General features: G+C 41.1%; 1 protein-coding gene across 4 annotated transcripts in view; it reads left to right on the top strand.

Annotated features, from left to right (window-relative positions):
• Positions 1 to 23,940, top strand: part of LOC114554411 (tensin-2) — a 33,773-nt gene extending 9,833 nt beyond the window's left edge. For 2 of the 4 annotated variants that reach the window (XM_028576241.1, XM_028576244.1), the window contains exons 4-27: positions 12,530 to 12,562; positions 12,648 to 12,697; positions 12,867 to 13,050; positions 13,410 to 13,460; positions 13,562 to 13,684; positions 13,777 to 13,841; positions 14,217 to 14,300; positions 14,424 to 14,536; positions 14,723 to 14,783; positions 15,213 to 15,288; positions 15,973 to 16,102; positions 16,849 to 16,914; positions 17,003 to 17,119; positions 17,206 to 18,612; positions 18,755 to 18,899; positions 19,440 to 20,305; positions 20,406 to 20,537; positions 21,415 to 21,507; positions 21,724 to 21,801; positions 22,052 to 22,129; positions 22,338 to 22,506; positions 22,695 to 22,763; positions 23,071 to 23,100; positions 23,297 to 23,940. In XM_028576241.1, coding sequence (XP_028432042.1) covers positions 12,530 to 12,562; positions 12,648 to 12,697; positions 12,867 to 13,050; positions 13,410 to 13,460; positions 13,562 to 13,684; positions 13,777 to 13,841; positions 14,217 to 14,300; positions 14,424 to 14,536; positions 14,723 to 14,783; positions 15,213 to 15,288; positions 15,973 to 16,102; positions 16,849 to 16,914; positions 17,003 to 17,119; positions 17,206 to 18,612; positions 18,755 to 18,899; positions 19,440 to 20,305; positions 20,406 to 20,537; positions 21,415 to 21,507; positions 21,724 to 21,801; positions 22,052 to 22,129; positions 22,338 to 22,506; positions 22,695 to 22,763; positions 23,071 to 23,100; positions 23,297 to 23,441 — 4,365 coding nt within the window. In that variant the 3' untranslated portion in view covers positions 23,442 to 23,940. Of the gene's footprint in view, positions 1 to 5,145; positions 5,201 to 12,529; positions 12,563 to 12,647; positions 12,698 to 12,866; positions 13,051 to 13,409; positions 13,461 to 13,561; positions 13,685 to 13,776; positions 13,842 to 14,216; positions 14,301 to 14,423; positions 14,537 to 14,722; positions 14,784 to 15,212; positions 15,289 to 15,972; positions 16,103 to 16,848; positions 16,915 to 17,002; positions 17,120 to 17,205; positions 18,613 to 18,754; positions 18,900 to 19,439; positions 20,306 to 20,405; positions 20,538 to 21,414; positions 21,508 to 21,723; positions 21,802 to 22,051; positions 22,130 to 22,337; positions 22,507 to 22,694; positions 22,764 to 23,070; positions 23,101 to 23,296 lie in introns of those variants that run through there. The other 2 variants (XM_028576245.1, XM_028576242.1) reach the window with 2 other exon arrangements.
• Positions 23,941 to 24,913: the final 973 nt, after the last annotated feature.

Genomic DNA, 24,913 nt, shown 5'->3' with positions numbered 1-24,913 from the left:
TACCTGTTTTCTGAACGAGCACACTTCGTGAATGGTTTTGTTTTGAAGGAGGAAGTTACTTTAGAACAAACTCATATAGTGCTGGACTCGGTCGAGACCAACTAGTATATTTGGCAAGTCCAATGGCCGAGTCCGAGACAAGTCCAAGTCCAAATACCAACGAGTCCAAGACAAGTCCAAGACAACAGAAAAGCACCTTGAGTCCTACTCAAGTACTACAGCCCTGGTGAGCTGTTTGGTGGGGGTCAGAGGAGGAGAAAGCACAAGAGGCAGCACAGTTTAGGGAGATGGCAGCTTGCAGAGGGAAACTGTCTGTGTGCCTATCTGTCAGGCTGTAATTAGTCCCGCTTTGCCAGACCCTCCTCCACAGCGCGCTGGATGAGAGTCTTGCTATTCCACATAGCATTCGGGGATGGGAGGAAAACGTGCTCTGGTTTATTGGCATTTCTTTAAACCAATCACAATCGTCTTGGGATGTGCTAAGCACCAGAGAAAAGGTTAACCATAGTTCTGATAAATTGACTGGAGTTTAAAATGCCAACACAAAGGAAGCCCAAGGCAACGGATATAAGGCCTAAATGAGTGAAATCTGGTAGATTTTCCGGCGGCAACGGAGTAATCCCGGAATTGGAACGTCAAGGATATAGACTAGACTGTAATAGATTAGCTGTGCTGTTTACTGTATTAAAGAAAGTCAAGTGGAGGACTGAACTGCTTTCAATCACTGTTTTGAGTTATAGAGGCATTTTAGTTCATTGAATTTCCCCACAGTTTCCCAGACAGCCCTGAAAAAAACTCTCTACTACTAGTGAGGACAAGATGTATGTATGCAAAGCTTCAACTAGCAAGAAGTGTCCATTGTTACTGGTGATGACCTGAATCAGGAATTTTCTTCCAGAAACAAGACAAAGAAAAGGAAGTAGTATGCTTTTGATTAAATAAATTCAACTTGTGTCAAAGATTTTAGTGACGTTATCAGGGGCGTCGGACTGGGGGTAAAACCGATACTGATTACCAGGGCCCAAGGGGAGAGAGGGCCCTTGAAAAGTCTGTAATATATTTTTATTTCACCTGGATATTTTCATTTCCTAATTAAATTTCATAATGCATGTCAGATGAAATGTAAAGTTAGTGTATTGGCTGAATAACTTGGTTGATTGACTGACTACATTTTGTATACAGAAAAAGACTAAGGTCTCACCCACCCCTTGCTAATGCGCCAAATGGTTTAGTCCATCTGCTTGAACGTCTGGTGGAGCCGGTGGAGCGCAAACTTCTGCTGTAGAAATGTCTTTCTCAAAGAAAGTCAAATCATGCTACCAAAAAAGAAAGGAAAGACAGGAGAAGGAGAGAAAACTAAATGAGGGGAAACAATTGGTAACTGACTTATTTTCAAAGAAAGGTCGCAAACTAAAAAATGAAATCCATGGTGCTAAACTGCTTGAATATCTCCATGACTGTTAGTGCTAAAAACAAACTGAGACAACCCATATAAAGAGAGAACATACACTTTCAAATGATAATTTGGTTATACATGTAATCTGAGGTAAAGGCTAAATAAATAAACTACACTAGCAATGCTGTTTGCATATAACACACCATTGTATTAGCCTAATTTAAAACATGTTTAATTTTAAATTAATAGGCTATAATGTCTATAATTAGCAATATGTTGAGGAACATGGGGGCCCATCAGGACTGCCTATGCATAGGGCCCCCGGCCCAGGGTCTGGTGCTATCCCCCTGGATGTTACTGAAATGATCTCAGCCCCTGCACAAATTATTTTCACTTGTTTTAGGATTTGTTACTCAAGGCATCCCCTCTTTTCCCCTGCTCTTTCTGTTTATCTCATGTCTCTGTATTAGCAGCAATATTGTCAGGGCATAATGGCTTGACACTATAATATATGAGGTTTGTGAAATAAATCATATTTTTCATATTGCAGCCACTGTACATCACAATGTTTACAAAATAATGTAAACTTTAGCTTATTGCCTAAAATGGTAAAATATATGATAGAATTAAAGATACCAAAGAGAAAAAAATTACCTGAAAACAAATCCCTTTAGAATCAAAGAAAAATATCTTCCTGTCACCATTAAACAATCACACAAGGTAAAATCCATCATAGAGGAGGTAGAGACACATTTTGAATAGATCTGTCATGCAAAAGACTGTTTTGAGAGAGCAGCCTGACAAAAGCCTTTGTTATTTTTGAGTGGATTCTTTTATTATGAGAGGACATGTTTACGCTGTGAAAGAGAGAAGCACTCTTTTTGGCGACAGATTATGTCAAACCATTGGCAGTAGCTCTCCTCTGCTCCCCTGTGACCCCGCTCACAGCAGCTCAGTGTCACACACCACTGTGAGCTCATCACCTTGCTTTAACTGTGCCGTTGTGCCTCACTGCCCAACAACACAAACAGAGAGAAAAAAAAAACAGCACATTGGTACTTGGACCCATGCTTTATTTCTCAGCTCTTCCCCTCATTTTAAATCCTGTGATTTATGACATGGGGCGGACTTTGCCTTCCTGCCCCCTCCTCCTCCAAACACTGCAATGGTGTACAACTGGGCACTACCAGCTGTTGTGCCTTGGCAGCATGTATTAAAAAAGGATTATTATTTTTGTCATACTCGTCCCTCTGGTCACCACGGCGATAGCCAAAAACAACTCTTGGTGGCTGCAGGAGAGGCAGGCGCCGAGAGTGGACATCGTCACACGGGGCAATGATCAATCTGGATAGGAGAAGTCTCAGCGGGTAAATATAGAAAATAACAAGAGTGCCGTAGATGCCTGCCAGTGAGTGATCATTGGTGTTGTGGGGGGGGACACAAATAAGTGAGAGGCAGCTGGGAAGGCAGACTTTGTGTATGTAATCAGTCCCATTTGGGGGTATTCATAAATAAAGGGGAACATTGGGTCAAGGCTGCAAATTGCTGTCTGCTTCATGTCACGCTATGCACTCACTGTATGTTTCTATGTGCTGCTCATATGTCAACATATTGCTTTTTTTTTTACTTCTTTCATCTCTTGCGTCTTACTGTCATCATCTTTTTTTTACCTTTCATCTATGTTACCTTTCTTTCCTGGTGTTTTATAGTCCCAGTTAAAGCTTCTCCCACCTTCATTTCATTTATTTTTATTTCGAACAAAACAAAAATAATATATATATATATATATATATATATATACACACACACATGCAGTTTGTACCCATATATATAGATACACATACACATATGCTTACAAACCCATGCACACACATGCACACAAACACCCACACACACACATAGATACACAACACACATACATATACACACACACACACACACACACACACACACACACACACACACACACACACACACACAACAAAAAGTGTGTAGTAACACACAACGGGAAAAAAAAAATACACACAGTGCTTAAAATTTCAAAAAAAAGATAGTCCGAAAAGGAGCAGGATGAAGCCGAAGCTTGTAATGTTTCCTACCCCTCATTCACCCCAATTCGTTTCTTCATTCATCATACATTCCCACAACAGGACAACCAATATACACAACAATACTTCTCCAATCCCTCACGATTCAAATCCTTTGTTCATCTATCTACATCGTAGGTAAGTCAACAACATTTTCGCAATCCATCACCGTAACAATCCGCACCCCAACACACCTTCCCATTCATCTCTCTGCCTCTTCATATCCTTTTAATAAAGTGGTTTTATATAACTTTTTAAACTTTATTATATTTGTACAATGTTTCAGCACCTGGTCTAATCCATTCCACAAACTCACCCCACCAATCGTGATTTACATACTCTTTAGAGTTGTTCTTATTTTAAGTTTTTTAAAGTTTATTTGTTCTCTCAAATTATATCCATTATATCTTTCCATAAACATTTTTTGTAAATTTCCTGGAAGTAAATTATTTCTTGCTTTGAACATGATTTGTGCCATCTTAAATCTAACCAGATCAATGAATTTCAGAATATGTGACTTGAAGAATAAAAGACTTGTATGTTCCCGGTATCCAACATTATTTATGATTCTGATTACTCTCTTTTGTATTGTGCATAACGACTGTAGGTTGGTTTTGTATGTATTTCCCCAGATTTCCACACAGTAACTTAGATATGGTTGTATGAGGGTATAATACAGAGTATGTAGTAATTTATTGTCTAAAATATGTCTTGATTTATTTATTATAGCTATGGTCTTTGATAGTTTAACTTTGACATGGTTTATATGAGGTTTCCAGCAGATTTTGTGGTCTAAAATCACACCAAGACATTTATTTTCGTATACTCTTTCAATACTTATGTTATAAATTTTTAATTCTACTTGAGGGTTAATTTTTTGTTTTCCAAATAACATTATCTTTGTTTTGCTTATATTTAATGATAGTTTATTTACATCAAACCACTGTTTTAATTTGGTAATTTCTGGTGCGATCATCTCCAAAAGCTGCTGTAAATTATCACCAGAACAGAAAATATTTGTATCATCTGCAAATGAAATACATTTTAATATATTTGAAACTCTACATATATCGTTAATGTAAATTATGAAGAGCTTTGGTCCTAAGACCGACCCCTGTGGTACCCCACATGTTATGTTCATATATGTTGATTTATGTTCCCCAATTTCCACATATTGTTGCCTGTCTGCTTGGAATTTTTTTGTCTTCTTTTCAAGTCTTAAATGCTTTTATCAGTGAGTTATGCCAGCTTAGTACCATCTCCATAACAGTCACCACTAGTTTTGTTTTTTTGCATCCAGAGGGTTGTGCAGTCCATCTAATTCTGCCACTTGTCATCTCTCTGTCAGCCTCAGGCCACTGGAGAGGTCACTGGACAGAAGTACTGTGCAGGGCTGCCCAGTGTCTGCATGTGGTGTATTGATGTGTGTGTAAGTGCACTCGAAGGGGAAAGCACTCGCACAGTCAACGTGCTTTACTGTCTCTGTGCGTATGACACAGGCAGAGCGAGAGGGGAAAGCTATGTTGGATGTGCTGCTGACACAGTGTTTGTGTGTGTGTGTGTGTTATTGTGAGAGAGAGAGGGAGGGAAGCAAAGTGAGTTGGTGAGAGGGAGAGAGAGAGCAGAGAGCTTGTATGAGAGAAAGAGAGGGAGCTAGTATTTCCCACTCTACAGACAGGACTGCGCAGAGGGAAAGACTGAAGCTGCTTGTTGAGAGGTAAAACATGCTCTGTATTTACTGAGTAAAGCTTTGGGTTTAGTTTATTCAGATGTATTCAGCACATCAGTTTTGACTTTTTATGTACTTTGTGTATTTTTCTTTTCTATTGAGTTGCAATCTACCAACCTTGAAGCCTCTTCACAGCGTTTGCTCTGATAATGCGGCATGTGATTGTGCATATTATTCCATTAAAGCTGTAGCCTAAGAGCTCCTGCTTTGCCCAGAAAGAGGATTTCATTTACTGTGATTAAGGAAAGTGCAGAAAATGAAGCAGAGGACTCCTGCTGTGACCTACAAAAAATACACAGATATTAATTTTTAATACTAGAGAGTGAAAGATTCACTTTTTAATGAGATAGTTGTCCATATATGTGCAGGTCTGGAAATTATGGAAACAACCTAAACACTTTTCTATATGCTACTATACATGCCTTTAAATGTAAAATGTTATAAAACTGTTAAAGCTGTGCCAGACTGTTTAGGGGATAGATTAGATGTGTTTCTGGGCATGCATCTGTTTGCTTGTGTGGGCATTTGCAAGATTTGTCTGCATACACCAGCGTGCATCTATTTGTATGCACAACTTTTCCTACTTTTAATTTTATCAACATTTATACTATCTACTTTGTGTATGCTGCTGCTTTTTCTGATGTCTGATTACGATTCTGATAAGAATGCAATTTCCCACCGTTTCTATCTACTGTATCTATCTACTTCAACACTGTATATACATGTCTATGTAGTGTATTGTGTATAGACACTTATCTACACCCAAAGGGCACCTGACAGAGACAAATGGCTGTATCCCAGACACAGTCAGCTGTCCTAACATCATCTGATGAATCCTAATGTTGTGTAGTGACATACAGATGGTTGCAGTGTCTGCTCATACACACCAGCTGTTCTGATAATGTTTCATGCTGATTTATGAATTGATATAGCAACGATGATGCTTTATGGAATGTGTGATTGTGTAAGAAGCAAGTGTTGTAGAGTTTCCTCTAGTCCTAATTAGTGCTAGTGGAGCTGGAACAGTTTCTAAAATAACTCAAACTGGCATTTCTTGTTAATTATCGGCTGCAATTTATGCCGATACCTATGTATCTGCAGTATGCTCATATTGGCCCATGTATCGGTCTAGCTTTTATCCAGATGTTGTGAATTTTTGTGGCGTCTCTCCTATCAGGTGTCTTGATCAACATGGCAACAAGTGTCATGTTTTTCAACCTCTTCTGTTGTGTTCGTGTATCACCACAGGAGAGAACGGGTGGACATGCTGTCTTGTGATAGCTCTACGTGCCATGGCACATCAGTGGGAAGGTAGAAACAACTTTAAGTCAATAGAGATGGAGAACTCAGGTGGTGAAAGCACTATGCACTGTGGACAAATAATTATCATAGCTAATTTCATTTTACTGCTTTACTCGTCATAAATTAAGTGTTACAGGGACAGTGCGCACACACACACACACACACACACACACACACACACACACACACACACACACACACACACACACACACACACACACACACACACACACACACACACACACACGGATGCATGCACAGTGTTTATATTTACACATTGCTTTCATTTCCTGAAAGCCCAAGCCAAGTGATAGGTGCACAGCGAGACCTGTTCAATATTCCAGGAATTATACAGTTCCTATTTTTTGGGATGGCATTTTAAACAATCTGAGCTTCTTTGAGCCTTTATAATATAGTTCTTTTGATAGCCATGTGTTGGATGGATATAGACAGTAGGTTGTGATAAATGTGTGTTTTTTTTTCAATTACTGGATGTTAAATGTTGTTAGGCAAAGCAGCAAGGACCAAATACATGTATGTTGCCATGATGCAGTCAGATAGAGTTGTAGTACAGATCCATTGGCAGATCTGATGGAAATGTCACTGCTGCTGCCAGAAAGGCAAGTGGATTTGCGAGACAACTGATGGACAAATAGACAAAATGAGCCTTTAAGTGTTCTGAGGGACATATGGTCTAAAATAAGGAGCTCTATCAAAATAGCTCTGTGAAATCTCTCTGATGTGTGTCAGTGGTCAGCATGTTCAGCTGTTGACCTCTCTCTCCCATCCAGCGCTCGCTCTCGCTTTCTGTTTGCCTCTCCTCTTTCTTCCTTCCCGTCTTCCTGGTGCCTTTTTTTTCTCCCTCTAAGCTCCATCTATATCTCCACTCCCTGGACAGTTTTTTTTTTTTTTATTGCTTTGAGCCCTCATTCGAGCTTCCTCTTGTTCCCTCCTTCTCCGGGGCCAGTTACATAGCGACATGCCCCTGCTATGCGTGATGCTTATCGAGGTGTCCTTGGTCATCTGATGTTGTTTATTCAGGGGGAGCACATACTTGTATCTCACGGCAGGGATGATTGTATCCTGTCCCTTGTCCCCAGGCACTAAAAGTAGAGTGAGAGAGAGAGAGAGAGAGAGAGAGAGATAGAGAGAGAGAGACAGAGGGGGAAGTGACACAGACTGCAGGGGTTAGGAAATGCAGAAATGAGGGATCAAAGATGAGAGAAAACAAGAAAGGCAGTGTAATAATCAGAAGAAAGAGAGGGGATGCCATACTTTCATGTGAAGCCTCCTAAATCCAAGCCACTCCTAAATGCGCCCTCTAGTACCCTCGGTCTGTGCAAAAAAAAATAAAAACCCTCAGAGTTTTATTTAGCTCTCAGTGGACTTCAGTGTCTTTTGTGAGATGATGGAACTTGGAATAAGCCATGGTTATTTTTGTTTTTCCACTTTCAAACGGGATGGCTTACTCACTTCTCCCTCTCCAGAGTGTGACGTCAGCTCTGAGTCGACTGTCAGAATGAAACTTGCTCCTCCTGGACGGCATAGCGACGCCCGTGTCTCAAACACTCTAAACACATTATGTCCCGCGTCTCCGTAACTGACTCAGCTACTCCGGCAGATCTCTGTGTTAGATTTTCTCTCAATGGAAAAGGAGTGATGATTTCAGATGTGGCAGTGACAACTTTTAAGATTTGTGCCACAGTCACTCTGTTGTGGAGCGGCCAGGAAACTCTTAATCAAGATCCACTGACACTCTGTGAACACACTTACAGATCCACTTACACTCTGAATCCTCAATGTAGAATAATTCTGATAAACCAATCGATCAAATTTGTAGTTGATCAGATGAGCTGTAAATGTCAGATAGTAATGAAAAATGCCCATCACAATTTACCAGAGCCCAACTAACAATATTTTTCATGTGGAATATATATGTATGTGCTTTTGTTTTCAGAGTTAGATGAGAAAATCCATCTGTCGGTTCAATATTAAGCTGGAGCCAGAAGCTAGTTAGCTTAGCTTAACATGAAGAAACAGGGTGAAACTGCTAGCCTGGTTCTGTCTGAAGGTAACAAAAGCCACCTACCAACACCTTTAAAAGCAATAACATGTTAATGAGTGAGTTTTAGAGGTTCTGGAAGGAGGATTATTTAAACTTCAACAAAGTAACACCAGTTGCTTCCTCGTTTCCAGTCTTTGTGCAAAGCTAGACAGCTGGCTGCTGGCAATAGCTTCATATCCATCCCACCCCTGGCGAATAATCAAAAGATAACGCAGCACAATCTTACATTTGAGAAGCTGAAAATAGACAATGTTTGCCGTTTGTGCTTTAATAAATGAATACAAAGTATTATTTAAAGAACAAGGCAATCTGAACCACTTAATAGTTCTCCAGTCCACTACAGTCAGTCAGACCCTGAGGATGGGATTGACTTCTGTCATTAGCACCTTAATAAATGCTAGCTGGTGAACAGGACAAACTGAACCAGATGGCTATGCTCCCATTGGCTCCAGCATACAGCCCACATGCATTAATGAAGATCCTGAGGCTGGCAGAGCCACCAAGAAACGTGTATACATTCTGCATGTGTGTGTATGTCTTTGTGCATGTGCATGTGCGAATGAACCTATGTTGACCAGCACTGACATCCTGTTGCAAATTGCTTCCTGTTGACCTGTGTGTGTGTGTGTGTGTGTGTGTGTGTGTGTGTGTGTGTGTGTGTGTGTGTGTGTGTGTGTTTGTTTTTACACATAGGTACACATGTGCATGTTGTGTCTGTCTCTTACTGTTCCTTCCTGAAGCTGACCACTTTATCCACTTTACTACCATTATTAAACCTATTAAGAGAGGAGTTATCCCCTATGGCTGAATTTCTGTGTTCTTTAATTTCCTACTGTAGGGTTAATAACATGTTTGTGATCTGTTGTTGTACATTAACACACTGGAAAGTACAGATTATGCTTGTGCTGGGGTGGAATGTGAAAAGAACGGATTGCCTAAAGACCAATACATTTGAACAAATATGAACTAAAAAACAAATACAGAATATTTAGTATATCGGCTGTCAGTCTGTGTGAGACCTCCATGACGATAATTATGTAATGATATTATCTTGTCAGTTCAGCAGTTGCATGTTCTCTGCCATGAAGTAACCAATTACAGCATGCCCTTTCTGCAGTTCTCCTTTTACTCATTCCTCCCTGGATCACATGTCTGTTTATGCTTCCCTTTCCCCCATCACACTCTCCTAAACTCTCTGTCAGACTTTCTCTGTGCCACTGTGTAATGGCGTTTGCCATCTCCACACAGATTCCTTGTGTGTGTGCCATGAAATAAGAAAGCTATCATTTGTGCTGCCATGCCATGTAATTGAAAACCCCATCTTCATGACAAATCTTTTTGAACTATTAAAAAAACAAATCCAGGGTGCTTTTGCTCTATTCTGGAAATGCTAAAACACTAGTACAGTACTACTGGGTTGGCACAGACTCCTCCTGCCTTGCCAAATCAAATGAGCTGCCATTTTTTACTATAAGGATACTGATGCAAAAGCCCCTTACAATGGTAAAATTAATGTATCAATGGTTGCCTCAGTTTATTTTATTTTGACAATGTAATGCTGTTGTTGTCGACATGATGACATGAACAAAGACAAAAACAAATACAATCTCGACTGTCAGGGACTGAAATCAAATACCCTCATAAATAAATGTATCTGGAGCTTAGATCAAAACTTGCTTGACAATCAATCGTGAGTATTAGGTGCCTTTGTTTTGGCAAAGTTAGAGCAGGGATGGTTTACAAATTAGTCCTTAAACCCAACATCTACCTGGAAGTTGTGACATCAATTGAAAAAAAAAATTGTAATTAAAAATGTAGCATTAAAAATGGCCGACAATATTGATCGAAACTCTGCTTTTTCTGTCAACATAAAACTAGTGAGTGTATTTCCGCACAGTCGCTGTTGTTTTTCTCAAGTTGTAGATCATTGTAATAGCAGGCATTTGACTTGTTAACCTGTTGCCTGACACCTGTCAGCACTCAGCCACAGAGGGCAACTCAGCTGTCAATCAATCTCAAGGAATAGTTCAAAGGTCAAAGGTTAAAAGGGTGTCACCTGTCAAGGTTACAGTTGGAGCCCGTCATTGTGCTGCAATAAAGATTCCATTTATTAGCTAATTTCCGTCATTTTCCATTCATTAGGTCATGTTATTAATGCATGTCTTGGTGTTTTTAATCATTTGATGTGATTTGCATTGTAAATGACTTCATCTCATGAGAGTAAAGTAAAGGCCTGGGTGTCCATATAGCCGTTTTCTCTGGCAGAAAAGCGCTGGCACAGCGCTGGGGGAGCGCTTCATCCCAGCGCTTCAAAACGCTGCCCGTTGGTTTTTGTTTCTGTGACGACATTAACGTTAGCTTAGGTAGCTAGTCTCGCTTTGCCAGACCTTCCTCCACAGGGCTGCGAAGGAGGGTCTGGCGAGTCCACACAGCATTCCGGGATGGGAGAAAAACGTGCTCTGGTTTATTGGCATTTCTTTAAACCAATCTCAATCGCCATGAGCGGCGCTAAGCGCCATACGGAGCACTGCGCCTCTGCAATATAGCCTCGGGAAGGAACTTGTTTTGGTGGAACGTGTACGTTCAAAATTTGTTTTAGTCGTGCAACAGAAAACTCAGATTGGACAGATAGTCTAGCTAGCTGTCTGGATTTATAATAACAGGTGGTTGACTACACAGCTAACAATAAGCTTACAACGTGTATTGTGGTAAAAGCACAACACTCACCAGTAACATTCAGTGTCAGGCCGATCTGCTTCTACAAATGGGCTTTTCTGTCTTTGTCGACACCAGCGCTTTTCTGAGTTTATAGATTTTCTACTAGAAGCGATTGGAGCGGCTGCAAAAAAGATGGCACGCTCTGAAAAAAGACGCTGTGTGTAGCGCTTCATACGCTCTCTTCTAATTTGGAACAATTGAAAGAAGACACTGGCGCTCAGAAAAAATATGCTATATGGACACAGACCCTAACACATGCACTGACATACTACATTTCTACTAGCTTGTCACTTCAGGGTCAACTGTTATCCTCATAATAAACAATAAATTACCTCAGCTTCCTCCCTCCCTCTTTCTCTGTGTTTGTGGGTTTGGCAATTTACTTTTGGCTCACCACCAGATTACAAAGACTGCACGCCACATGTAGAGACTTCCTCCAGTAAATGTTATCCCTCTCACTCCTCTCCTTCTTCTTTACCAGGCAAAAACAACACCACAATCAATCATATTTATTGAGTATCTCTCTTTAAACTGAGCACTTCTTTTTTACAACTGTCTGGTCAGCACAATAAACACCAATCAGGTATACAGTGTGCGAAAAAAGAATTCAAAGAAGTCAATACTATGTCCTCAAGTTCTTTACATGTCTGTAGACATGCGTGCAGGAGCTTGTTTGTCTTTATCTGTATGTCTCTAATGGTTGGTGTGCACCAGTCTCTGTGTGTGTGTGTGTGTGTGTGTGTGTGTGTGTGTGTGTGTGTGTGTGTGTGTGTGTGTGTGTGTGTGTGTGTGTGTGTGTGTGTGTGTGTGTGTGTGTGTGTGTGTCAGACATCATGCATCACTAACCCATCATGTGGAACAGCCAGATCTGTGCTGACAGCCTCTTCTTTAAACGAGCTGCAGCAGATGACAGAAAGAAAGTGACAATGAATCTTACCATTCTTCCTCCTTATCCCTCCATCCTTTCATTCCTTCATCTGCGCTGCTGGAGCAGGACCAAGAGTGTAAAATATAACACATGACTTGTGTTATTTTATTCCCAGTGCGTGCGTGCGTGCGTGCGTGCGTGCGAGCGTGCGTGCGTGCGTGCGAGCGTGCGTGCGTGCGTGCGTGCGTGTGTGTGTGTGTGTGTGTGTGTGTGTGTGTGTGTGTGTGTGCATGTGTATGTGCATAGCATATGGCTATGTGACTGCTGCTAAAACCAACAATATGATGTGCTCATTTCCTTTCAGGTGACTCCCACCTGTACCTCAACATCAGACCTGGTAAGTGAATGTTAACATGTAGTTTTATATTAAGAAATGCCATGAATCATTGCAGTAGCGATACTCTTTTCTGATTCTTTCTTAGCACGGCTCCACTAATTCTACACCACAGAAGAAGAGAGGCTCTATACTGAGGTACCAAGTAGCCTGAATCACGCATCAAACAAAAGAAAATGATATTTGATATGTGAAATGGATACGCAGAAATAAAATGCACAGTAAAAAAAAAACATTAAGGAGCTCAATCTTAATTGCCTAATGGCTGTTTGGCTGCATTAAAACAATGAACTCTCACAATGTACAGGAGTAAAAGTGTGGAACAAGTGATGGAGCATGTGATGGAGCGTCACTATGACTTTGACCTCACCTACATCACGGAGAGGATCATCTCTGTCTTCTTCCCACCGGACCTGGAGGAGCAGCGGTACCACAGAAACCTACAGGAAGTGGCCTCCATGCTGAAATCCAAGCACCAAGACAAGTTCTTGGTTAGTCGTAAAACTGAAAACATTATGAAACCACTTCTTGTCTGAACAACAACAAATTCTCCTACACTTTCATAAGGCAACTCATGTTGTAATTGGTCTCCTAAAAGGACTGAATAATGAGGGCATGGCTGCTATTAAAAGTTAGTTTTATTAAAACAAATTAAACAGGTTTAATTTGCATATTTGTGTAACTATCTAGAAAAGTCCTTATTTGGCATTGATAGGGACTGCTATAACTGCCTTTCCTTTTCCTCTACTGTTTCCTTTCATTGTATATTTGCTTTATTTCTTGCTCAGTTTGTGGTTGATATGTAAAAATAGATTTGTGATATCTTCTTATGTGTCTCTGCCTTTTCTAGTTACTGAATTTATCAGAGAAGAGACATGACATCACCAGACTTAACCCAAAGGTACAAGTATTTACATCTTAAAAGATGACAGATCACACTTGGACAGGTTTGACTCATTCGAAAACCAGAATTTGAAACACCTTTCCTCCTCTGCGGTTCAGGTGCAGGACTACGGCTGGCCTGATGTTCACGCCCCCCCTTTGGACAGGATTTGTGCTGTTTGTAAAGCCATGGAGACCTGGCTGACCTCTGACCCCCACAATGTGGTGGTCCTCCACTGCAAGGTCAGCGTAACCTGAATCCACATCTGCTTATGCTTTGCTGTGAAAAATGCTAGCAAGCTATTTAATGGTCACTTTGATCTGTGTTCTGACAGGGACACAAAGGGAAGACTGGGGTCATTGTGGCAGCCTACATGCACTACAGCAAGATATCAGCTGGGTAATCTGCATCATTATTAATCTCACAAGGCACTCGTGATTAACAGCATGTGCAGATGATCAATTATCTGTTTTGAATTTACATCTGCCGTCAAAGCTGCATTTAAATCCAGAAAAATCGGATACCTAGCTCTTAAATTCTCTCTTAAAGTGCATAACCAGAGCGATACATTTCTTATGTGCTGAAATTAAATCAACTGTACAACTACTTAAAAAACTGTATTCACAGTTACATTTTGTTGTCATCAAGGCCAAAACCTGTTTGCTCACTTTCAGTCATAGTTAGGTCAATGTCATTGCATAGAGCTGCAACTAACGATTATTTTAGTTGGCTGTACTAAAGCCTTTATTAACACACCTCTGGTTGTGTCCACAGAGCGGACCAGGCTCTCACCACTCTAGCTATGAGAAAGTTCTGTGAAGACAAAGTCTCCTCTTCCCTACAGCCCTCTCAGAACAGGTGGGACACGCTCATATATCTTTGTATGTCTTCCTCTGCAACATACTATATCACTTCTTGTGCTGCTGCTGTCATCGCCTCAGTCGCTCCCTGCTCTCATATTTCCTCACCTCTCTTCTTCAGGTACATCTACTACTTTGGTGGGTTGCTGTCAGGTACCATCAAAATGAACAGCAGTCCTCTGTTCCTCCACCAGATCCTCATTCCATCACTACCAAACTTCCAGGCGGGAGGAGGTAAGTTTCACACAAACTAAGGTTGTATAATAGCTTGCAGTGCAGTTACGGTAATTATTAGCTTTGAATAGTGAAAAAAAAAAGAAGTGTTTTACTATGTTGAAGGGGAAAAACAATAAAGCCATTGTCTGCAAACTCTCCCCCTTTTTACAGTTTTTCCTCTCCTCCTTTTTTCTGTATCTGCAGGTTTCTATCCATTCCTAAAAATCTACCAATCTCTACAGCTTGTGTACACTTCAGGCCTCTAGTAAGTACATGGCCAGTTGTCAAGTTACTGCGTCGTCAGCTCACCACCTGCAGACAGACTCCTTCCCATCCCCTGTCCAACTGACAGATGTTTGTCTATACAGGCTGCTGTCTATGTTTAGGTGTAGGCTGTTCTGTGCTTATGTTGAAGTTCATGTTGTTTACCACTGTTTTACCCAACTGAGACATGTTTTGACTGCTTTAATGTGTGTTTTGAGCGGATGTGGCAGTTGTTTTATTCTGTGTGTGTGTGTGTGTGTGTGTGTGTGTGTGTGTGTGTGTGTGTGTGTGTGTGTGTGTGTGTGTGTGTGTGTGTGTGTGTGTGTGTGTGTGTGTGTGTGTGTGTGTGTGTGTGTGTGTGTGTGTGTGTGTGTGTGTGTGTGTGTGTGTGTGTGTGTGTGTGTGTGTGTGTGTGTGTGTGTGTGTCCAGTGATCCCCAGAGCTCAAGGGCAAGGAAGCTGTGTGTGACTATGGAGCCAGCGCTATTATTAAAGGGGGATATTATGGTGAGCCATAGCTTATCGTGTCACTATTTGAAAACCTTACTTTGATTTAAATCCTATCCATATCCACTCATACAGTACATCACTGCAATAACTGAGGAACTTTCGTAACGTTGCCTTTAAAAAGTGCCTGATTATTATCTCTTAAGCTACAAATCCTCCGTAGACTATGAACATGCATGTTTAATTATTTTCTTACGTTGTATTGCATGTCTCTTTTTTTTCTTCTTCTTTTTTTAAAGATTTTTTTTATGGGCATTTCCACCTTTAATGATAGGACAGCTCAGACATGAAAGGGGAGAGAGAGGGGGAAGACGCGCAGGAAAACCGTCACAGGCCGGACTCGACTTCTGCATCGAGGAATAAACCTCCTCTATATATGTGCGCCTGCTCTACCAACTGAGCTAACCTGCCACCGTCTCTTTGAGAGGATATAAAACATTCGGAGCCCTTAGCGACCTAAAAAGACAAGTACTGTTCTGGTCTCGGAGAGTAATCAGCTGCCACAGCAGCAACAGGCACCAAAGACATATGATCTGCCTAAAAATAACACTACAACAAAGCAAAGTCAAATTTGATTCACTATTTTGTCACACTTAATAATATATATTAACTTTTTGAAACCGTCCATGTGAAATGACCTTTTATATTAGTACATCGCTCTCTTACCTGCATCCTCCTCTGCAGGTGAAGTGCTACCACCGACGGTGTCGAGCAGCAGAGAGGGAGGTGGTGTTCAGAGTCCAGTTCCACACCTGCACTGTCCACGGAGCCCAGCTATGGTTTGGCAAGACTGAACTGGACTTGGCCTGCACGGGTATAAAAAAACAGAGGCTCAACAGTTTCTAAGGAAATACATGGAATAGAAAGTAGGGGCAATGTTCAGGTTTTGAAACAGTCATGAAAGCATTGCAGAAGCGAGTTGAGTGATGGGTATTTATGCGGGTATTTTATCACTCCTGGGAGGATATATATATATATATATATATATATATATATATATATATATATATATACCGGTCAAAAGTTTGGAGTCATAGAAATATAATATTTTTATAATATATATATAGCATATATAACTATGCTTTTATTACACTAAATTTGAAAATTTTGTAAACATATCAATAAACAAAGGGAACTCCTCTTTTGTACAGTATATTTATATTGCTTCCTTGACTACTTACACGGTAGTATAATTTAAGATCCACTCATTTTCAGTCCATTGTGGTGTTTGTGTGTATTTTGAGATACATGTCAAATGACAGTGTCAGTTGAGATGAAACAGAAATGCATGTACATGGCTCAGTAAGCAGCAGTCTCATGACAGTTGCTCTTAGTGCTCCATACTGCCGCATGCATGAATGTAAAAAGAGAACTTGTTTCAGATAGATTTATTCAAAGTGTTATTCTGTTTCCATGATGAGGAGTGAAAGCAAGTATCTTTATTTATTAACTTTGGTGTTTCCACTTCACAGATCGCACTTTCTTGTGAATGTTTTTATAAGTCTCTGTAGTTACGGCCTGGATATTTTAGTCACCGCCTTTATGCTCGTCTTCCTGTAGATGACAGGTTCCCTCCAGATGCTACAGTCGAGTTTATCTTCTCCAATGGGCCCGAAAAAATGAAAGGTGAATATTATCGTCTGTCTGTCTGTCACTGCATTTCTGTCGTTTTACATTTTCACATGCTTCATATCAAAAATGTCTGCTTTCCAAGGTCGAGAATACCGCAAGAATGATGCCTCCATCAAAGTGGACTACAACACCTCAGACCCTGTGGTCAGATGGGATTCTTATGAGAACTTTAACCTGCACCACCAAGACAGCATTGAAAGTAAGAAACGTGCACACACAGGTGTAAAGAGTAAGCTTTACGCTAGGGTCAAACATCTCATCAAACTCTCTTCTTGTTTGTACCAGATATCTGTCATACGAGGGGCCCTCTGGACGGCAGCCTCTACGCCCAGGTGAGGAAGCGCCGTGGGCCGGGCTCGACTGCCTCAGCAGCGTCACCCAACGGATGCCTCACTAGCAGCCCAACAGTCAAGCCTCAAACTCCCAGCCAGCCCCAGTCTCTCACCTACACTTCTGACTCTAGCCGCTCCTCAGTCCCGTCTGATCACCTGGAAGACTCCTCTCCGTCCATAAACCGCCCAGAAAAAGAAAACACTGACTGTCCAGTGAGGCGAGGAGACGGGGAAGATGGAGCAAAGGAGAAAAGAAGAGGGAAAGAGAAGGATAGAGAGACAGCGATTTTGGATGACGGAGATCCGCAAAGTCCTGGGGGTTTGAGGCGAGAGCACTCGTGTTGCGGTCGAGCAGGCGCAAAGTGTGGCGATGGCGGATGGGAGAGGGAACGAGAGCCCTGCCTCTCTGACGGCCATTGTCTTGGCCGTTGCAACAGCATTAAAAAGAATCCAAAAAGCCAAACTCTGCCGGCGTTACCGTGCAAATCCGTGTCCCCGCCTCCTCATTCAACTCATATGGAACTCTGCCATCGACATAGCGCCCATCCTTTACCTGAGTTACCATGGGAACGTCCACCCCCAGCCCCGCCCCTGCCCTGTCTCCTCAGGCCTTGCTACCCTTATTCCACCGCTGAACACAACCACCCACACAGCCACACCCTCCCAGCCTTAAACAGACTCTGCACTGGGGAAGAGTGTCACCTCCTCCATTATTCCAGCCACAGTCCTGCCTCTCATCTCTCCCATCAATCACTGCCCTCGAGCCCTTACAGGGAATTGTTCTTCAGCTCTCCAACACCGTCCTCTGGTTGCCATTGTCGGGACTGCTCCAGCAGGCGAGAGCACCAATCAGCCTCAGTTAGAGCATTCCACCCATTACACCCCGACCAATCAGAAAATCCACACTGGTCCCAAAGAGCAGGGGTACAACGAACAAGAGAGGCGCCTCCACTGTGGGAAAGTGAAAATCCATGGGAGGTGGCGAGAGAGGCAGAGTTCTGGCAGTGCAAATCAGCCATGCCGGCATTTCGCGTTTGCCACCCTTTGGATCAGAGTCCAAACCTGGAGCCTAGATATGCTATTGGACCTCATCAGGGCTACCCCAGCCCCCAGTCTCTAATGGATGTGCGGGATGGAGCCAGCAGTGGTTACCACACCCCTCCACAGCCCCGTCACTCCTGTCCCTGCTCTCCTTATCAATCGTCCCCAGCCGAGAGCCATGAGAGCCGGGGTTACGCCTCAGGGTACCACTCTGGATCAGCCTCGCCTCTGCCTGCTAGTAGCCCCTCTCCTGGGAGAGGCAGGCTGCCCGAGACTCCCTCTGGATCTCGAGACCAGCAGCACACTCAGCATCACAAAGGTGACTGGATAGATGGATGGATACAGTAGAGATTGTTGTTGTTTTTGTTATAACATTGAAATAACATGTTTGTTACTTCTTTTCTCATTTCCTTGTAATACCTTTATCTCATCTTGTTTTATCTCACTTCTCGATATGGAAGAGGCCAAGGCTGATTTGGAGGATGACAAATCCCAGGGTTCAGAGGGTAAATCCGACTCTAATGGACAGTCAAGTACCCCTGGGCTGGACTCTGATCCTGACTACACAATCATTGGAAGCAGCAGCCCCACACACACAGAAGACAGGTGGGTGAAACTTAAATTTTTTTGACAACTCTATGTACTAAAGCTGAAAATAAAATTGCATTTATTCTTTGGCTGCACAATATATTGTTTTCATTGCCATCGCGATATCAACTGGCGCAATATAGACATTGGGAAAAGCTGTGACTTATTGCAAAAGACAAATTTTTTTGTGTTAGTTGAAAGAGAATATCAGTAGAAAAGTGCACTTTAAAATGTAACTGTCATTCTTTTTTAGTGCTGCCTTTTACTGTATATTCAATTCAATGTTCAATTTGTTAAATAAAAGAAGGTTGGAAATGATTTCCTTACATTTGTTTTAAATTCAACAAGCTATTTGTTGTATTTTAGCAGAATACTGAAAGCAGCAGAAATGCAGAAATTAGTAAACTTTAATATCTGTTTCTTTATCGCAAGTAATATCATTATCGCAATATTCAACAGCGTTATTGCATACCGCATTTTCCTCATATCGTGCAGCCCTGATTTATACATATTTGTAGATAATTATCAATTTTTTTCCATACTTTGCCTTATCCTTAGTGTAACTGCTGATAGTCCTTCTCAAAGCCAAGAAACCTCTACACATGTGGAGTCCAGCTCAAATAGCAGCAAAGCCATCACACCAGTACCAAGAGAAGCACAAACCCAAAGTTCCAACATATCCATAAACTCCACACAACCATCAAACGAGCAGAGTTCGAGCTCCGATGGTACGCTTGGAGCAGCCAAGATCACAGGAAGTGCAGGGGGATCTAACCAATTACAGACTTCAAGCTATGCCACTGTCATCATCACTCCAGTCCAAGTGCAACTGAATGGCTCTACCCTTCCTAGTGATACAACATCTGACAGCAGCAGAGGTGTATCCATGAACCCTTCTGTCAGTCTTAGTTCTAGCCCTTCCACCACTTCCCCAAATTCTCCTATTGGCTCCCCAGACCTTCAGTCTTCTCCTCAGCGCTCTACATCAGCTACAGACATAGCGGGACAAAGACTGAGTCCGGAAAGAGACAGCTCAGCCGACACCAAACCGCCATCACCTGTGCCCGAAGGATATCATACACCAACCTTCCCCTTAGCGTCTTATTACTACCCATTACTAAACGTCCCTCACATACCATACACTGGGTACACTGCAGTCACCATCCCCGCCATCCAGCCACCGCTTCCCGAGAAGAAACGGCTTTCGTCCACACCAGGATCCTTAAACGGACACAACTCTCTACTCAGGGCCTCCTCAGCTCCTTCCCCTATGCACCACGTTACCTTCTCCACTTCTGTGGGAGAACAGAGATGGGGATCTTCACAACACAGCTGTAGGGAGGAGGCAGACATCAGGGTCAATGCTAAGTTTGTCCAGGACAGCTCCAAGTTCTGGTACAAGCCAGGCATCTCCAGAGACCAAGGTGAGCGTTAAAACAAAGGATGATGATGATATATTGTCATTGCTGCGTCTCTTATTTAACACTACAACACCCATACTGTAATGTGTCTTTTCTACCGTAGCCATAGCTGTTTTGAAGGACAAGCAACCAGGAACTTTCCTCATCAGGGACAGTAACTCATTCCAGGGGGCCTACGGCCTGGCCCTCAAGGTGGCCACCCCTCCTGCTAATGCCAACGTCACTGGCAGCAAAGGTATCCATGATCCAGGGTCCTGGTATTGTGCATGTTGGCTCACTGTCACACTGCCAAGCCTCACACTTAACTCTTGAATACAACAGAGCCATCGTTAATGTTAATAGCAACACCTATGCTGTTCCTACTTTGACAAGTCAAAATGCCTGCTGTGAAAAAAGGCTTATGTGTTTTTCGTGGCACCAGTCAAGTCACATCAATTCCCATTCAACAAACTATGTATAGAAAGCCTAGAATGCCGAGATCAGAAAACATGGGATTCAACGTAACCATTCAGATTTGGCTCCCCTTCCTTTGTCACATGCAGGCTCATTAGAATATACCGCCCCCTAATCTGAGTATCTCCACCCACGGTTTGAGAACTACCTTTGGGTTTACGAGAAAGATACTTGCCAGCAAATAAGACCACAGAAAACATCCAATCCAAGTAGTTTGAGTGCTTATTAAGTAGTTTCTGATCCAACCAATGTGTGATTTCCTTTCCTTTTTCCATAATGAAAAAGAAAAACAATTATGTAATGTGTAAGCACAGTTTTAGTACTTTCAAATGTATGGCACAGGTACCAATATAAATAATAAGTGATGTTTTTTTTATTATTATGCATTCCTGTGTATGTATCTTTTTTTTGTTGATGATAGACCATATTTATTCATGCAATATTGATAGGCTTTCTGGTCATGAAATGAAAAACACAAATTAGGCACTGTCGTGACCAACCAATGCTGTTACATTATGGTTTTGATAGTCTATTGTAATCAGAAACATACATTTTTTTGTATGTTTGTTCATGCATCCTTATAAAATATGCTCTCAGCAAGACAGCCTTACTTTTCATCCTCACTCCCTCCCTTCTCACCCTCCTCTCCTCCCTCCCAGGGGACCCTCTGGAACAGCTGGTTAGACACTTCCTCGTCGAGACAGGGCCACGGGGAGTGAAGATCAAGGGCTGTCAGAACGAGTCCTACTTCGGTCAGTTACGTGGGAGACACAACTGCCGCAATATGTTTAACAAATTTTGTTACGTACGAGACACTGAAACTGATCGTTTTAACCTGTGAACCTAAAGAAAGTGTTTGTTTTTTATTTACCTCCTTTCAAGTCCCCAGTTATCTTCCTTTTAATGCCTTCTATACTGTCATTATCATAATCTGTGTTACGTATTTTCTCTTTCTGTCTTCATCTCAGGAAGTTTATCTGCCCTGGTGTACCAGCATTCAATCACTCCCATCTCTCTGCCATGTGCCCTTCGCATCCCAGAAAAAGGTAAAATCAGTGCCATTATACTTAGACGCCATGAATTTTATTCCAAAAAAAAAAAAAAAAAATATATATATATATATATATATATATATATATATATATATATATATGTATAAAAAATCAAATAATACCTATTTATTATGAGACAACAATGAAACACTCAAAGAATAACAGGTTATTACAACAGCTACAGACCAGACCCTCATTAAGTAAGAGTGTTGTTATGTAACTGATGAAGACTATGATGTTTCAGATCTGGTTGGGGAGCTTCAGGAGATGCAGAGTGCAACAAACACCAGCACAGCAGCTGACCTCCTCAAACAAGGAGCAGGTAGTACATGGGCTTGTTTTTGTTTTTGGTGATTCCATTGTTACATGCACTTCCATACGGGACCTATCTCATGCAGTGCAAAAGTTGCGGTTCTTACCTTCGACCGGCAGAGAATGCTCAAGCCTCATATGTTCATAGTATCAAGCTGAAAGTACACATACTGTATGTTTATGTTAATCTATATTTTCTCATCTCTCTCGTGAACAAGCTTGCAACGTGCTCTACCTGAACTCTGTGGAAACCGAGTCGTTGACGGGCCCTGAGGCAATCTCAAAGGCAACCAAGTGTACTTTGGGCCTAAGTCCACGTCCGGTGGCAACAGTGGTCCACTTCAAAGTGTCTGCTCAGGGCATCACTCTAACCGACAGCAAAAGAAGGTACATCTTACCTCTTGACAACATTATTAACATTTTCAATTCAGTCGATGTAACTGGTCATTTTATGTACTGTAAGTAAAAGTGGTCTGACACAGTATGTACAATGTTTCATAGAAAACTTTCCAGATAGGATACTTAAAACCAACGCCAAAGACAAATGAGTCATCATATTGTTTGTGTGTACAAAGATTATTTTTCAGGAGACACTACCCAATCAACAGTGTGACTTTCAGCAGTCTCAACCCCCAAGACCAGAGGTGGGTCACTGAGACATATTGATAAAACAGACATTCACAGTATAATTGAATAAAAAAAAATATTTGTGCTTGTACGTGTTACCGCTGATTATCTTTAGTACAGACAGTAACATCTGTGTGCCTGCTGCTGCTGTACAAATACTTCCTGTATTGACTTATATTTTATAAATATAAGATATTTATGATTTGTCTGCTTTTTTTACTCTAAGAGGTGAATGTAGATTGCTAGTCACTGTCTCCATGTCTTTGTTATTCATGTTTCCCTACGTTTTGTCTCTGTGTCTCTATTTGTGTGCTCGTGCTTCAGGTGGACTAATTCTGATAGCGCGTCAAGCAAGTAAGTGCTTGCTTCACTGTGTGTCTTTCTTGGCGAGTGATATTACCGACTGGTACAATGTGCTACTTTGCATGGCAGTTAATCACAATACAATTTGTCACTTTGACTTCATGAGACAAAACTGGGTTTCTTTCAGTGTCAATTATTAATAGCTCTCCCGTTTTCTTTTACCTCTTACGTCTCCTTTTTGCTGCAGGATGTTTGGCTTTGTTGCGAGGAGGACAGGCAACGCTACAGAGAACGTGTGTCACCTGTTTGCAGAGATGGACCCCGAGCAGCCAGCCGTGGCCATTGTCAACTTTATCAACAAAGTCATGCTGGGACCACAACTACGCAGATGAGAGAGGGAATCTGGGGGAGATGTTAATATGAATTTTAATGAAGTGTGTGTGTGACTACATTTGTGCTTGCATTTGTACAGGTGGCATGACTGTGCTCGGCTGTGGCTGTTTTTATAACATAATCCAGTTTTGACAGATCACTGCTCTGTAGGGCAAAGTATTATTTACATGTCAGTTTACAAAGCACAACGTGCACAACCGTGAGAGGAAAAGTTTGATAAGCCAAAGACTGACCTAACTTTGGTAACCTTTACCAAATGAGATTGAAATGAGAGTTTTGGTCTTTTTTTTTTGGTTTTGTTTTTTGCTGTTGATAAAGTTATTTAATTTGTAACACTGTTTCAAACAGTTCAAATGTTTTATAACAAAGTACCACATTGCTATTTGTAGTAAAGTTAGAGCTAAAGGAAATATGGCTAAGAAGTCTTTAACAAGTAGTAAAATGTAAGAGTCATCTTTAATGTGTAAAGTGACCAGATGAAATTTTGGTCATTAGAAATGTTCAAAAGAGTAAATGAAGTAATTAAATATGGAAGAGATCATGTATTTGGATTATTGGGAAGAAAGTGTCTTTGGCTACATTTTAACTACTACATACATTTGTAACAATCAACATTTTGTTCTTGATGCAACTATAGTGTATTTTTGTTGAAGTGATAACAACAGATGTAGTAGTGTATTATGCTAAACCTGCCTCCAATTTAAAACACAGACAGATAGATGATTTAACAAAATGGTATATGGCTACTAACTACATAAGCAAGTAAAAGGGGGGTCAGCCTTAAAACAGAGTTAACAAATGTAATTTAAGAGATTGTGGACAGGACCTAAATATTTTCAACATTTCTACAGCTAAATAAGAAAAAGCCTTACTTTGTTAAGTTAAAAATGTGATGGAACCAAAGGACATTCTCATATGACAGTCTCTGCAATTTTGGTGATGACATTATAAAAAGAGCCAGTATAGAAAAGTCTCTCCATATCACAGATTAGTCTTGGCCTGTCTATGTCCTTATTTAACTAACCAATATTTATGGCAACAGATACGCCAAAGACTTCATTATTGTGTAAAGATATTTTGAATGTTTGAATTTTTTTATCTATACGCTTTTGTTTTTTGGTTTTTGTGTGTTTTCTATAAATTGATACCGTTTTTAGATGACTTCAGCACAATTATTATTTTTCATAATGGATTTTTATGTAAAAGAAGTAATATATTTTAGGCCCATATGAAGAATGGTATATCTGTCATATTTGACAGGACATTTAAGTAATAAAATTGAATAAAATGCAAGTGTATGCTTCATCATTCAAAGGCTTTATCTAAAATATATTTTAAGATGTTGTACTTATTTGCGGACCAAATAAGATATGTTGTTACCTTCTGTTGTTACTAGCTAAGAGCATGGAAATGTAGGCCTACACCTCATTAGAGTATTGTATCATTTTACGCATCTTCATGGTTACATATC

Source organism: Perca flavescens, chromosome 4 (assembly GCF_004354835.1).
Source record: "Perca flavescens isolate YP-PL-M2 chromosome 4, PFLA_1.0, whole genome shotgun sequence".
In the NCBI taxonomy this organism is placed as follows: domain Eukaryota; kingdom Metazoa; phylum Chordata; class Actinopteri; order Perciformes; family Percidae; genus Perca; species Perca flavescens.
This window is presented reverse-complemented; position numbering and strand designations above follow the sequence as displayed.